Source organism: Helianthus annuus, chromosome 2 (assembly GCF_002127325.2).
Source record: "Helianthus annuus cultivar XRQ/B chromosome 2, HanXRQr2.0-SUNRISE, whole genome shotgun sequence".
In the NCBI taxonomy this organism is placed as follows: domain Eukaryota; kingdom Viridiplantae; phylum Streptophyta; class Magnoliopsida; order Asterales; family Asteraceae; genus Helianthus; species Helianthus annuus.
Genome location: NC_035434.2, coordinates 172020718 through 172037563, shown reverse-complemented (window position 1 = coordinate 172037563; position 16846 = coordinate 172020718). Strand labels below are relative to the sequence as shown.

The 16846-nt window shown below is 40.8% G+C and overlaps 1 protein-coding gene across 1 annotated transcript; it reads right to left on the bottom strand.

Annotated features, from left to right (window-relative positions):
* Positions 1-6442: 6442 nt before the first annotated feature.
* LOC110907872 (polygalacturonase) lies at positions 6443-8450 on the bottom strand. The gene is made up of 3 exons (XM_022152793.2): positions 8019-8450; positions 7626-7915; positions 6443-6890 (listed from the first exon to the last, which is right to left on the bottom strand). Exons 1-3 carry the CDS (start codon positions 8448-8450, stop codon positions 6443-6445), a joined length of 1170 nt encoding a protein of 389 aa, XP_022008485.1.
* Positions 8451-16846: the final 8396 nt, after the last annotated feature.

Below are 16846 nucleotides of genomic sequence, written 5' to 3'. Positions count from 1 at the left end.
GGCAGTTTCTAATAATGTGCCCAATGGTTCCACACTCAAAACATGATCTTCGTTCTACAAACCCCGAAGAATCATGTGATCGTCTAGCCGATGATGTTGAACTTTGTGAACCCGAGGTACTAGGTTTTGAACTGCTTGGTTCATTTCTTTTCTCGACAATAGCTTTCTTGACAAAATCTAAGTTAGATTGATTTTCAAACTTCTCAATTTTGTCTGTTCCCGTCGATTTCACAAAGTTAACATTCTTCTTCTTCTTTTGGTTCGGCTTCTTGTTAGCTTGAGCCGGTGTTTTACCTATGGGTTTGGTGTGATGTTGCTGTGTTGGCACTGTTGGTAATTTCTTGTTACCAAATTGTTTTCGAATTTCAGCCTTTGGAATAGGAGGACACTGTGTAACTGTAACTTTAGGTCCTGCCTTTCCCAAGAACTTACTTGTCGAATTTTCAAAGACTTTGCAGATTAAGGATTGATTAACATTCTTAATGGGAAAATCTTTGTCTGAGTAAATTTTATCATCACCAACTAGAGTGTACAGCAAATTCACACTCTCCGGCTCTTCTGCAGATGAGGACTCAGTTGCAACAGTCTTAGCGGTTTGAACAGGGGGATCACATAGAATGTGATTCTCAAGAGGTATGTCCTCATTTTTGGCTACCGCATCAGACTTTGCTGGGACAGTATCGTCAGATTCATCATCAGACGAATCAGCATCCTCAATCACAACTGGAGGATCTTGATTCTGTTCAGCACTCACAAATGTATCTGCTGACACATCTGAATCTGAGGATACTTCCTTTTGATATCCGAGTCCTGCAGCAAATTCCTTAACATCTAGAGGCACAGAAGGTTCAAAGAAAACCCTGTCCTCTTTATCAGGCATGGCGTCATAATTATGTCTCACTGGTGGTGGACACTTCTTGTAGCCTATGCATGTGACATCTCTCTTTTCCTTCTGAACATCAATGTTGTGATCTAACACATAGCTAGAGCTCAAATAACTGTCTAGCTTGAGTTTGATCGCATCACTTTCGGTTTTCACACAAGCCATCTCTTTTTGCATTGTTTCAAGACGAGAGATATACAAATTAATGTCCGTCTGTTTTCTTGAAACCATTTTTGTCAATTCAGTTTTATCTTTCTTTAATGTTTCAATCATTGACTTAAATTCTTTTTCATGGTTTTCATGAAACATGTTGGCTTCTGTGCATTTTGAGAGATCCACAGTCAATTTCTGATTGTGGAGAAAGGTCACATCATATTTTTCTTGCAAAGCGTCATGCTTACTTTGCAAGTCACTCAAATTCTCATTCGCAGTAGTATGTTTGTCTTGCAAGTCAAACAAACTAGCTTGTAAAGCATCATGTTTGCCTTGCAACTCAGACATACTTTTCTCCATTTCAGCACATCTAGCATGCAACCTAGCACATTTATCACAATTAACAGCAGTGGGTTCATCGACACATACCTGACTTGATGAACCGTCGACATTAGCCATAAAGGCTGAATGGAGAGAAGACGAAGTATAAGCAGCTTGATCCACCAAAATAGATCTTCTTTGAGTTTCTGCTGCAGCTTCCTCCAAGAGTTCATCAATATCTGCATCGATTGCTGCATTCGATGTCTCACCCACATAATCATCACCATAATTGGATGATTCTTCATCAGCACTCCTGCTATAACCAGAAGAGTCTTCATCTTCAGACGATTCACCACCACTGGCAGAAGATTCTCTACCACTGGTGTGAACCAACTCTTTCACAATTTGAGCAAAACATGCTGTTTCATCAGGAGCATCAGCACCCAACTGGATTGACCAGTCACAACCTTCATCCACCTGAACTGCAAGTCCTCGGTTGGTTTGGTTATTTGCAGGCACCAATGAACGCTCAGTGTTTCTGTTCTGATTCTGCTGGTTGCCTCGGTTTCTGAAGGGATTTTGATTCCCGTGCTGTACTGGCTTTGTACATTCCCTTTTAAAGTGGCCCCGTTCACCACAGTTGAAGCATTTAACAGCCTGCTTATCGAACCCATACTTGGTGTCTCGCTTACTTTCCAAGCTGGTTCTGCCAGTACTTTCCATCCAATCCTTTGCTCTTCTCACAGCACTCGCAAAGGCCCACTTGATATCCATCAAGTCCATCTCTTCCTTATCAATCTGCCTATAATCTTCTTGTGTCTGATTAATGTTGCCAATCTGACCTTCTATCAACCCACAGTACGCGCTCACTACAGTGTTAAGCAGCTCCATGTGTTCCTTAGCTACTTCTACACTGATTTTAGAAAAGCTTGACGTGTCGAGCTGTACTGTACTTGACTTTGATTGTTGACCTGCAGCAGATGATGTTCCTCCATAACACGCATATTGTGGTTGTTGAGCAGGAGGAGGAGGAGGTGGTTGTATTGGATTTCCATACAGATCTGTGGTTGGAGGCGGCTTTACAGGAACTTGCACTGGATTGCCATACATATCCGTGCTTGTGACAAACGCCGTTTGAAGTGGAGCATGTGAACCGGCTTTTGCAGATGAAGAAGTGGAGGTGCCATAATACATCTCTGGATTCTGTGGCACTGCAACTCTCTTTGCCTTCAACGTTTCTTCCTGATCCTTGTTCTCCAGAAGCTGTACGAAATCGTTGATATTTGTAGTTTTCAACGTTCCGTTGTACTTCAAGATTTCCAGGAAGTTATTCCATTGAGGAGGCAATGCATCGGCAAACTTCTTTACCACCTCTGTTGGAGTCGTTGTGACTTCAAAGTTGGTCAGCTCAGTAAGTAGGTGATAGAAACGGCTTGTCATATCTCCCAAGGACTCCTTATCCATACATGTGAAGCCATCGAATTCTTTCTTCAGTAGATCTCGTCGTAGTTGACGTGTGGCTTCATTACCTACTCCTCTTGTCTTCAATGCATCCCACAGCTTCTTTGTAGTCTTGAAACTGACGAACTGATGATAAATATCCTTGCTCAGTGCTTGAGTGAGAATAGCGTATGCTTTCTTTTCTAAGTCATACGTCTTCTTTTGATCATCAGGAAGATCAGCAAATGTAGCTGTCGAAGAAGCAGCAATCTCGATAGTTTGATCGAATTCCGTAGTGAACCGCAACCATAACTCTGTATTTTGACCAAGAATGTATGTATGGAAACGATCAACCCATCCCGGATATTCATTAAGATGCATCAACTTTGGAGGCCTGTTCAAACTTCCGGTTTCACTTTCGCTTAGTAGAAGACTTTGAATACTCGGAGTTTGATTTGAAACAAACGCCCATTGACCAGCTGGAGTGGCATTTGTTTGTGAGGATGTAGATACCGGAGATTCGGCCCATGATGGAGATTGACTGGTATTCATGTATTTTCCACTGTCTGGAGCCGGACTTCCCCACCAACTCGGATTCATCTTTGACAAGAAAAATAAATTCTATGTCCAAGTCACGAAAGATGATGAGCACCCGAAAGATCACTCCCAGTCGAAGGACCCTCGTCGAAGGATCTGAAATCACAGAAACTTGTTAACAACAAACTGACCACAATCGAAAGATCAACTACTGTTCGAAGGATCAACAGTACTCGAAAGATTACTGTTGAGTCTTGAACAATAATTTCGAAAGATTCAAGAACTCGAAGGATTCCCTTTTGAAAGATCCTTATCTTTCGAGTCAAATCCCTATCTTTCGGACACTTATCTTTCGAATAGTTAACTTCCGAAGGATCACACTTGTTCGAATGATCAACAGTGTTCGAAGGATCACTGTTGACTTTCGAGCACTGGCTTCGAAAGACTCAAAATCTCGAAAGATTCACACTTGAAAGATCCTTATCTTTCGAGATAAAACAACTATCTTTCGAAAAGATTCCCTGATCGAAAGATATGTTTCGAACTTCGAAGGACTACTCGAAAGATGTTTATCTATCGAGCTGTCACTGATCGAAGGATGGTCTTTCGATGTCGAAGGATATCTTTCGATGTCGAAGGATATCTTTCGAATGTGCACTGACACACTGACACAGATATGACGGGTTGGTGAAAAGGTGATTGGTTGGTAAGTCAACTTTCGGCAAAAGGGTATGGCAGGCTGACAACAATCTTACCAACCAAGATTTGAAATAAACTATGCCAAAAATGGATAACCTTATCCGCACAGTCCGGTCACCGGAAACACACCGGAAATTGGCCGGAAAACACAAAGTTTCTTAAAAACCAATTTCCAAGTTACCCAACCCAACTTTAAACACTCCCGGTTAGTTTAGACACGTTTTTACTCAAAGAAAATGCAAGAAAACAAGTAAAAACAGGTGCAAAACCAAGTGTTTCAACACACCAAAACTTGTAAAAACCCGGTTTTAAACAAGGTAAAGAGCGAGGCTCTGATACCACTTGTAGGTCCCTTTTCGCGGAGGATTACGAACCTAAACCTTGTTATACAAACCTACTAGCGAGTGCGGAATCCAAGCTAGCAAGCAAACCGAGTTAGTAGCAAGTAGAGAAACAAACACACAAGTTCACCGATTAACACAACTTGTATTAATGCAATGATGGTTCGGTTACAAGCTCAATGTTTACAGAAATGTTCTATAAACTCTCTAAGTGTGTGTGTGAGTTTTGGACAGAATGCTCTCAACCTATCTCTCGGTATCTTTCTGTCTGTGTGTCTGTCTACTGAAACTCAACACATGCATGGGTATATATACCCAAGCACAGCAGGTCTGCTCGAAGGATCCGAAAGATGGTCCGAAGGATCATCTTTCGGATACAATGCTTTCGAAGGATTAGCAAGGACCTCGAAGGATCATCCTTCGAGGACCATCAGTCGAAGCATATCTTTCGAGGTGATCGAAGGATCTACATTATCCTTCGATCACTCATCCTTCGAGCCAGACAACTTTCAACAAGTTTACTTACTGTTGACTGAGTCAAACCAGGAGGACGGTTGACTTGGTCAACTTACATGACTTACAAGGACATCGTTACATACAGACCGAATACAGACAAAGTACAGACACAAGTGCACCAACAATCCGGGGCGGTGCCCTTTTATTCTGTGATAAACTTTTTCAACGCGTGGAGAATTGTATAAGACCACCGCCATCATCATCTATCACGCACCATTTTACATAACTCGTGATTTTTTTAACGCGTGATAGTTTTTATGTTGTGAGGTTAATTGTTGGTTGGGGGGGATTTGTTGGGTGTGGTGGTGAATGATGACCATTTCCACAAAAAAAGGTTGTGAGTGATGGAATAATGGTTGATGACATGACGGAACTTGATTGGATGTTGTAAGTGATAAGTGAGTGATGAGTGATCACCACCCTCTCCCCTAATGAATTGGTTAGTTAAGAGGATAATCATGTTGTGCTGACCACTTGAATTTGATAAACACCTATGTAATGAATTGTGTCAAAACTCAAACATAACTACGTAACTCATTTATATAAATGGTACAAACGGGTTGGTAAATCACGAGTTGGCAATTTTATAAATGATTTGTACTCAGGTTATAAACGGGTTAAACATGGCGTAAATAGATTGACGAATGGTATACAAGTTACAAGTTTAAGTTACATGCATATGTACACACAAAAAATTTAAAACACCATGTACAAAATTTACAACACCATACCTAAAAATCTTTTCACACATATCAGAAAAAAATGTCTTTTTGGCTAAATTATATACTATATATATTAACTTTAAACGGGTTGACAAATCAATTTTAGCATAACCCAAACAAAACCCATCGATTAAATGAGACTAAGAAACTTAAAACTGACATGATTATTTCGGTGTCGTGTTACAAATTTCAACAACGTTGGATGTGTTTGTGGGAAATATAAATATATATAGGGGTCAGTTAACGTACAATTGACCTTATCGTACGATGCGTACGCGATTAGAAATCCACACGTTATAAACCTCAAAAGACCAAAACCCGCATGTTATATTTATCAAACTCAGACATACAAACTCGGATTCCCATGATCATAAAGTAGGACACAAAAACTCAGACTCACAATTTGGTTGTCCGCATGTTATATCTCAAAATCGCATGGTCATAAACTCGGACTTCCAAACACGGACAACCAAATTGTACAAAATCTGCTTGTTATATCACTCAATCCGCATGTTACATACTAATCGCGTACGCATCATACATTAAGGGATATTATACAATACATTTTCTCTGTCTATATATATATATATATTAAAGCGTACTTTAGAAAGGATTTGAAGAAATTAAGGTGCGACAGTTGTGCATGATACATAGGGTAGATAACACATAAATCTCTCTTTTATCTTTCATTCTTTTCACTTTCTTTCGTTTATCTCAGCTTGGAGTTATGCATGTCATTTATACAAATTAATAAATGGGTTTCAAAAATTCAACCCGCTAACCCGAAACCTAAAGCATGCCTACTCAACATGATTGACACATTACAACAGTTACAGGCAACTTGTAGGTTGAAGTAATCCAGAAGCAGTGCCTGCAGCATACGAGCAAGAGGAATTCGCTGGTTGACCTCCAAATTTAAGGTCAACATCCTTTAACACAATTCCGCGACACGGATTCCCCTTGCTGCAATCAAACTTCACTGCCACGCGTGTTGCTGATGTTCCATGCACATTTTCGTACACCACGTTGCTGATCTTTACTCCTGAAGCTTCATTCGGACAGTTGTTATTATTGGGACAGTAATTTCCGTCTATTATGATCGGGAACTTAACGTTCATCATCGTTGCTCCCTTGAAATAAACACCGTTAACGAACCCATTGCTACTCCTCGCCCATGCTTTTATCCTCAGACCGTTTGTCGTACCTACGAATGTGGTCGTTTTTACTGTTACATTCTGGACACCTGGTTCTTCTCGTTCCCACCCTAGACTCCCAATGCTGCATCCAGAAATCAAATGTATAAATTTAGGGGTGCAAACGAGCCGAGCCGAGCCCGAGCTCGACCAGGCTTGAGCTCGAGCTCGTTTAACATATGAAAGCTTGAGCTCGAGTTCGGCTCGATTCGAGCTTTCTAAAGCTCGAGCTCGGCTCGGGCTCGACTCGCTTAGTATTTATAAATTAATTTTTATTAATTATAATTATTGTTATACATATAATTTAGTTATTTTTTATACTTATATAAATGGTAAATTAAATATATGTTTAAAATATTAATAAAAAATATATAAAAAGAAAGCTCGTTAAGGCTCGTGAGCCGGCTCGAGCTCGATAAGCGAAGCTCGGGCTTGGGCTCGTTTAGTAAACGAGGTTGTTTTTAGGCTCGGGCTCGTTTAAACTCGGCTCGTTCGAGCTCTTTTTCGAGCCGAGCTCGAGTAGCTCGCGAGTAGCTCGGCTCGTTTGCACCTCTATGTATAATCATTAGCAAATTGTATATCTGTGTATCTCTGTGGTTACAACTTCTCTATCTCGTGGGATAGAGGAAAAGTTTGCTTTTATATCACCCCGCCCAGACCCTACATTGGGTGGGATATTAGCGGGTACGTTTATTTGTCTATATACATGTGCGCACGCGTGTGTTTTTCTTAACCAAAGTTGCGTATTTCAAGAAAGTTGTTAGCTAAATGGTGTGTTTGAGAATTCCGAAAAAGAAACTTATGTGTTAGTTGAGTGTACCTTATGCCGTGACCGGGTCCACAAACCACCTTTTCTATCCAGATATTAGAGTTTCCTGGGCCTATCGAGACGCAGTCGTCGCCTGTTGAGATTTTAGAGCTCAAAATGGTGATCCCTGTGGAATATGTTAAATGGATGCCATCTGTGTTCGGGCTGAGCCCAGGTGCTACGATGCTAACTCCTTGTATTTTCGCGTTCTTGCAACTATAGAGCAACATGTGAAACATTTGGCTGTTTAATGACCTTAATTTACTGATCACTATGTTTTGGGAATGGTAGAAGCCAAGTGTCTGCAACAAATACATGTTCATTATAATTTCATGAAAAAAAGAAAAAGAAAAAATGCACTTGTACAAACACGCGATGTGTATTTGTCGACGTGCATTGTCTTACCGTAGATCCTTTAGGACATGTTTTTCCAGATGTTTTGCAGGCCCATAGAGAAGATCCTTGGGCATCAAGGGTCCCACCGTTTATGGTAACATTCTTAACTACGTAGAACTTGATCCAGACTTGCGCGTTGCCAATAGCATTATAACTAGATGGTGCCACCAAGGTACCAGCTATGTTGAATGTGATGGCTCGGCTTTTACATCCTTGACCAGAGAATGTAAGCGCCGAGGCAATCAAGTACCTGCCAGCTGGCACATAAATGCTAGCGGGACTGGTAGAGTTACATGACAAAGTCCATGCTTTGAAGAACGCGTTCTTTGAGTCTGAGCGGCCGTCTGGCTTGGCTCCAAAACTTTGGACATTGTATGTAACCGTTGCGGATGATAACCGAAAAACTAGAAAAAGCAAGACCATGATATGTTTGATCACCATGATAACTGATATGTATATCTCCTCTCTATACTTTGAAGTAGTTGCTTAGTTAGTTTTGTATGTTATGTACTTATTGTTTTGGTTATTTATAGTTATAGTTAGGCCCATTCTATAGTTAAGAAGATAATAGTACAGGTAGAGGTACATGCAATGATTAGGGTTTGCATTATTTGATAATGATTGATAAGAAGTAGTCCGTATGAATAGGAGTACAAACTGATCGAATGTCAAATGGGTGGCAACTTGAAAGGAATATTAATCATGTAAACACTAATTAATATTAATATTATATCTTTCAAACAATTCTTTTAATATTTACAGTTGTACTTAATTCCCTTAGTTGTTTTCAACAAAAGGGATTTTGATAAGGGAAAATTACGGATTGCAATTGTGTAGGATTGTTTTGGATCGGTGGGTTGAACTGATAAACTCGACGACGATCCACATATTTGTTCGTGTCAAAGTTATCAATCTCAATTAGAACACACGAAAACCATGCAACCCGCGTGGTTCATTTGTTTAAATGAAGCAAACGGCTTGTGGGTTGTAAATGAATTGTTATAAATGACTCGTAAATGGGTTGACATGCTGTCCTTATAAAGTGTACTTTCTGTTATAATTTTAAACGGGCTAGTGGGTAATGCTTCTACCCGAACACGAGTTATTTTCTTAAACATGTGAAACATTGAAATAGTTCAACTTGAAAATATAGAACCTGATTGTGTAAGAGGTTGAATGTAATGTGTTGTGTATTCACTGAATCAAGCTTACAATATATACTGAGATACAATTCCCTATTCTAGGTAACAAATATTTACAATGAATGCATATAACAACCGATCCTAAATCATAGGCTAAGATACCCCCGCAGTCGAAGCTGGAGGTTTACTGATGCTGAGACTGGATCGGAAATCTTCAAATAGATTTCGAGGGAGCCCTTTTGTGAAGATATCTGCTATCTGAAGGCGAGAGGAGACATGATGCTCACGAACTAAACCACGTTGAACCTGTTCACGAACAAAATGAATATCCAATTCGATGTGCTTGGTTCGCTGATGTTGAACTGGGTTGCCTGACAAATAAACAGCACTGACGTTGTCTCAGTAGATGAGAGTGGCTTTCGTAGGTGGGTGACGGAGCTCGAGAAGAAGGTTACGAAGCCAACATATTTCTGAAACAACGTTAGCAACGCCCCGGTACTCGGTTTCAGCACTGGACCGAGAAACCGTAGGCTGACGTTTGGACGACCATCAGAGAAGGGTGGGTCCAAGATAAACACAGTAGCCAGAAGTCGAGTGTCGTGTGTTAGGGCAGCCAACCCAATCGCCGTCCGTGTAAGCAGTCATAGTGACGGAAGAGGATGGTTCAAGTGTAAGGCCATATGAAGCCGTGCCCTGTAGGTAACGAATGATTCGTTTGAGAGCCTCCCAGTGGGAGTGCATTGGCGCATGCATGTGCATACAAATCTGCTGAAATGCGTAGCTCAGATCAGGTCTGGTGAAGGTGAGGTATTGATGAGCACCTGCCAAGCTACGATACAGTGATGGATCATCAAACGGATCTCCTGATGTGGCCGATAATTTTGGTTGGGTGTCAACCGGTGTATCAACTGGTTTACATGATTGCATACCTGCACGGTGGATAATATCATGAGCATATGTCTGTTGAGAGAGAAACATAGAGTCTTTGTGCCGGATAACCGTAATTCCCAAGAAGTAGCTCAAAGGCCCTAGATCTTTCATTTTGAATTCGCTTGCGAGATTAGCCATGAGTTGTTGACGAAGTTGAGCTGAAGAAATAACAAGAAGGATATCTATAGGTCCCTCTCGGAGGATCGAGAACAAACCTAAACCTTGTTATACTAACTCACTAGCGAGTGCGGAATCCAAGCTAGCAAGCAAACCGGGATGATGCAAGAACAAACACAAGAACACACAAGACACAACGATTAACACCACTTGTATTAATACGTATGAAAGGTTACGGTTACAAGCACAATGTTTACAATCAGTTTGCAAACTCTCAAAGTGTGTGTGTGTGTGTGTTTCGGACAGAATGCTCTCAACTTCCTAACTTTCTGTATGTGTGCATCTGTGTTCACTCAACACACTGCATGGGTATTTATACCCAGCTCATGTTGTCTATCCCGAAGGATCTGATAGATGGTCCGAAGGATCATCTATCGAGTACATTTCATTCGAAGGATGAGCAGGGACCTCGAAGGATGATCCTTCGAGGTCTAACAGTCGAACCATATCTATCGAGCACCTCGAAGGATCAACAGTATCCTTCGAGGCTATCCTTCGATACAGACAAACATATTACAACTTATTGGCCAAGTCAAACTAGGAGGATAGTTGACTTGGTCAACTTACAGACTAACTTAGGACATCGTTTACATACAGACCGAATACAGACAAAGTACAGACACAAGTGCACCAACAAACTCCCCCTTGGCTGTAGCTTTGTCTTTATCTTCTATAATTGTAGACTCATCTCGAACTTCGATGGTCTTTGGTCTTCGAGTTCTCAAAACTCTGATGTCCTTTCAAGTCTTCAAAGTCGGAGGATCTTCAAAGTCTTCACGTATTGAAAGCAGAGAGTGTATCAACAAACTACCCGTATCATGTAGGAAGTGTGTTGACAAACTCCCCCTTGGCATAAGCTCCCCCTTGGGTTATGCTCGTGAATGACTTGATCTTTATGAAGTGAGATCCTTGTGGTGTTGATGAGGTCAGCGACAACTCGATCATCTTCATCCTTTGAGTGTCTTCACGTCGTGTCTTCATTCCGAAGCTTGTCATTGACTATGTTCTCCTCGCCTTTAGCATCTGCACATGCAAGAAATCTAAACGCATAATGAGAACAACCGCTTGGAATATAGTTAGCATAAACAAATGACACACGTATGACCATGTCACAATCAAACACCGTCCGACAGTTTGAAAGTTTAATAAATTTGTCAATTTTAGTTTAACTTTCAAAACTTGCAAATTTCGACCGTTTATGAAGATTAAGTCAGTTCGGTTTTCGTTCAGGTTTCAGGTAACGAAGACTCGAGCTCCAACATCGTACGATCGAAAATAAAAAAGAAATAAAATCTTTTTGGCTTTTACAAAGTTTATATTAAAACAAGCCTAAAATCTTTTTGGTATTTTTGAAGTTAAAAGACAACAATTTAAAATCCTTTGAGTGTTATCAAACGACATCACCGCTAATGTCATGCTGATATGCACCAAACGACGAAACTGTTTAAAAGAAAACAATAAACGTTAAGGAGTAAATAAATAAATATATACAAACATTCTTTTTGCGAGTTTCGAGGGTAAGAGAATCATATCAGTGTACGGTCATGCCAAAAACACTCTTGTTGTTCAGTTAGTTAACATTAAGATAAGCATCCTATAACAATTATCGGTATTGTTGTCCACTTAAGCTCAACTTATCAGATGTAATCATGGCGAGGGGATACGTTAAGGTATGATTTATACTTACCGACCGGTGTTCATCCACATCACGACACATTCCCGTATCAAGGTATGCACGAGGGTTCATCTTACCGGTGAGTATACCGATTATCATCTGTTTGACCGTATAAGCTGTGAGATACTCACTTATTTTGATTTGAAAACAAGCCCTATGTGATATAATCACTTATTGATGAGGAACTTGATTTTCATATGCATGAAGGCACAGGTGCAAGTCCGTGAACAGGTCAGTACTTCCGTACAGCAGAGAGACGAACTTGACACCCGGATAATTGTGATATTTTATCACTTATTTGTTTGGACATGTGATTGTTTATCACTTATTGAGGTCGAATGCAGTATGTATTATGTACACGTATGTATGGTATCATGGAAGATCTTAGACTTAGTCTATTTATAGAATCAACCATGATACCCAGATGATAAGCAGCATAAAGACCGAATATCTCAGAACCTCGGCAATCTATCAAACGAAATTTCGGTACTAAGACCATATGCCAATGAATGGTTCCCACCTGGTCTTCAGTCGATTAAAATTTATATCACCCTGCACACTTTAAAATGATTGTGAGCCTACCGATACATCTTATATAGAGCTGCTTATCGTTTTACATTTAAGGTTTAAAGAGGTTTGGATAGACCACTGATGTACTATCATTTTCTCTTTTGCTCTCCAGGAAACTCATTTTTGTTTTTCTATTGTTTTTGTGTTTTGAAATTTTTCGATGTTTTTTGGATTTTCCGATTTTTGGATTTACTCCCCCTAAAATCAATAAACTAAGATAAATTTAAAAACACAAAGGTATTTACAAAAATGATTTTCCGATGTTGGTTTTACTCTTGCTTGACCTTAATGCCGTTTACCAATAATAAGAAGTCAAATCTAGATTTGTCAAAAGCTTTGGTAAATAAGTCGGCACGTTGGTCATCGGTGTGGACCTTAACAACATCGATTAGCCTTTTCTCAAAGCAATCACGTATGAAGTGATATTTGATTTCGATGTGTTTGGTCTTTGAATGCTGCACAGGATTTTTAGTGATATCTAAAGCAGCAGAATTATCAACGTAAATAGGAGTAGTTAGGAATTCAAAACCGTAGTCCCGCAATTGTTGTTGTATCCAAAGAACTTGGGAGCAACAACTTGAGGCAGCAATGTATTCAGCTTCGCATGTTGATGTAGCGACGCATGTCTGCTTCTTGCACTGCCATGTGACTAGGCGATTTCCCAAAAACTGACATCCAGCCGTTGTGGATTTGCCGTCGATTTTGCATCCGCCAAAATCAGAATCACTGAAAGCGACCAAGTCAAAGTTATTATCCCTAGGATACCACAGACCGGTGTCGGGGTACGCCTTCAAATAACGAAAAATCCTTTTGACAGCTGCAAGATGTGAGGCCTTCGGGTTAACTTGATATCTGGCAAGCAAGCACGTTGGGTACATTATATCTGGCCTTGATGCTGTGAGGTACATAAGGGATCCGATCATCGCGCGATAGTATGAAGGGCTAACAGGTTCACCCTTCAAGTCAGGAGTTATTCCATGATTAGTTGGCAATGGGGTACCAATGGGCGTTGCATCGGACATCTGGAACCGGCTCAAGATGTCACCAACATATTTAGTCTGATGGATGAATATCCCAGACTCCGTTTGTTGCACTTGTAGGCCCAAGAAGAAATTCATTTCCCCCATAGCACTCATCTCGAACTTATCCTGCATGATGCGCTCGAAATTCCTACACAAAGCATCATTAGTAGAACCAAAAATAATATCATCAACATATACCTGAACCAGAAGAAGATCTCCATCTTGTTCTTTGATGAAGATAGTACAATCGATAAGACCTCTTCGAAAACCGTTCTCCAGCAGATATGTAGATAAGGTTGCATACCAAGCTCGTGGCGCTTGATGAAGACCATAGAGAGCTTTGTTGAGCAACCAAACCCGATCGGGATGGACAGGATCTTCAAAACCTGGAGGCTGTTCGACATATACCTCTTCTTCAACCACACCATGTAGAAATGCACTCTTCACGTCCATCTGATAATCCTTGAATCCTTTGAATGAGGCATAAGCCAGAAAGATCCGAATAGCTTCCAGACGTGCAACTGGTGCATAGACTTCGTTGTAGTCGATTCCTTCTATCTGACGAAAACCTTGAACGACTAAACGAGCTTTGTTTCGAATAACCACTCCACGGTCGTCTTTCTTGCATTTGAAGACCCATCGAGTGCCAATCTTCTTGTAGTTCTCAGGCTTTTCAACAAGCTTCCAAACACCAAGCTTGTGAAATTGCTGCAATTCTTCCTGCATGGCTTCAACCCAAGCACTGTCTTTCAATGCTTCTTTCCACGACTTTGGTTCTTCTTGTGACACGTAACACGCGAAGGACCAGTCATTCTGTTGACCAGATTCTCTTATAGCTGAATACAAACCAGCATTCCGGTTGTTTCTCAGCTGATTACGCGTCTGCACACCACGATGGACATCTCCTATTATGTTCTGCTGGGGATGGGTATCATGAATCCTCATTTCAGGATTATCTGGCACACGAGCATTGATACCCAAATTATTCAGATTAAGATCAACCACCAGCTCCACACCAGGAATGTGGGTAGAGTTGGATGCATTCCCTTCAGCAGTGTCTACATTCTGCGTATGAGGTGTATCTACAGAAGCACCTTGAACAGGAGCAGCTGGAGCCGAAGATCCTTCAGCTGCATCATGATATTCATCATCTTCAGAAGAATCATTATAATCAGCAGCATCTTCATAAACCTCATTTTGAACCATATTGTTGACAGACGAAGAAACTTGAGGATCAACAACAATAGGTCTAACCAAAGGCGAGACAGCAGCGTTGTCACTTTCCAACAACATCCTAGCCGCTGCTGATTCTTCGTCAAAGGTTGGCAGATTGAAGGAGTCAAATAGCCCATCATAATCGAACATCCACGGATCACCCGGAGCCCTAACAGGACTCGTGTACCTTTGAACCCTAACTTCGCTCCATAGCTCATTCTTTTTGGTAGCTAGATTCCAAACACGAAAATTCGGAGTAGCATATCCAAGGAAGAAACCCTCGATAGCTCTTGCACCAAACTTTCCATCCGGCTCAATCATAGTACACGGAGCACCAAACGGTTCAAGGTAAGAAAGATCCGGTTTCCTTTTCTGAAGGAGTTCGAAGCAAGTCTTGCCATGTCTCTTTACTGTAAGAACTCTGTTTAACGTGTAGCATGCAGCCGATACAGCCTCCCCCCAGAATTGAATAGGGAGTTCCGACTCTACTAACATTGTTCTTGCAGTTTCAATAATCGTTCGATTCTTCCTCTCAGCGACACCATTTTGTTGTGGAGTATAACGAGAACTGTACTCATGAAGAATGCCTTTAGAAGTACAAAACTCATCCATAACTTGATTCTTGAATTCGGTACCATTGTCGCTTCGGATCCTCTTCACTTTCAACGAATAGAGATTCTCCAACATTGTAAGAAGATCCTTGAGGATGCCAGGAGTTTGACTCTTGTGTGCCATAAAGGATACCCAAGAAAATCTAGAGTAGTCATCAGTAACTACTAAACAATAGGCATCACCAAACGTTGTCTTGTGCTTCATAGGTCCAAAAAGGTCCATATGAAGACGTTCGAGAGGCATGCTGACAGTGTTGATTTTCTTCAAAGGGTGAGACTTCTTTGTTTGCTTCCCCTTTTGGCACGAGACACAGATATCTTGTAGATGAAAACTTCTCACAGGCACACCATTCACAAGATTATTTTTCACCAAATGGTTCATTTTTCTCAAGTGAATGTGTCCCATTCTTCTGTGCCAAGATATAGACTCCTTTTCCGTGGCTTTTGAGACAAAGCAAGTGACTTGTGCAGATGTTGTAATCACCTGGCTCATGTCGAGAATATAAAGATCATTAACTCTCGGAGCCGATAAGAGAATCCATTCTTGTGGAATTTTGAATCCAGGTTTCAGCACATAGCAGCCGGCATCATCAAAATGCACTGTGAATTTCTTATCGCAGATTTGTGACACACTGAGAAGATTGTGATCAATTTGCTTCACATAATTGATCTTATCGAAGCACACCATACCATTTGAAATACTTCCTTCTCCAGTGATAAATCCGCCTTTGTCACCCGCGAAAGCAACATACCCTCCTCTAATGTTTCTCACGTCGTATAGGAGCCGTAAGTCGCCAGTCATGTGCCTGGATGCTCCACTATCAACAATCCAATGACTATTAATAGTTCCTCCTAGAACATCCTGCACATGTCAATTAAACACATCAGTTGAGAATGGGGACCCAAGCCTTAGTGGTCTTGGGTCGTCCCTTAGCATCACGAAACGTGAGCTCGATCTCTTGATGGTTTTCAAGAATAATTGCTCCCCCTGAATTGTCACCCGACTTAGGTAACCAAGTTCGTCTGTGCCTACCAGTTTTTGAAGATTCTGGTTTTACAGGTTGTGACACACTTGGTTCCCTTTGAATTGTTTTAATCTCAGATTTTAAAGCTTTTTCAACAGTTTTCATGTTCTTACGTCGTTGTTTAGTTTCTTGTTCTTTTACAGTTCGTTTATCATGTTTAGGTGAAACTGTCCGACGTTGAGGGTGAACTATTTCAGGTGGAGCTTTCTCAACAAATTTACCCTTTGGAGCATTTGGGCAGTTTCTGATGATGTGCCCAATTTCTCCACATTTGAAACAAGTTCTCCTTTCAACCAACTTAGGAGAACTTGATCGACTAGCAGATGTCGAACCTGTAGAACCTGAGGTACTTGCTCTTTCATCACACCCGTTTGTGTGTTGGGTGTAATTGTTATCACTGTTACGTTTCAAAATCTTGACTTGTTGTACAAAATCAGTGTTTGATTTGTTTTCAAAAGTCTCAATTTTAT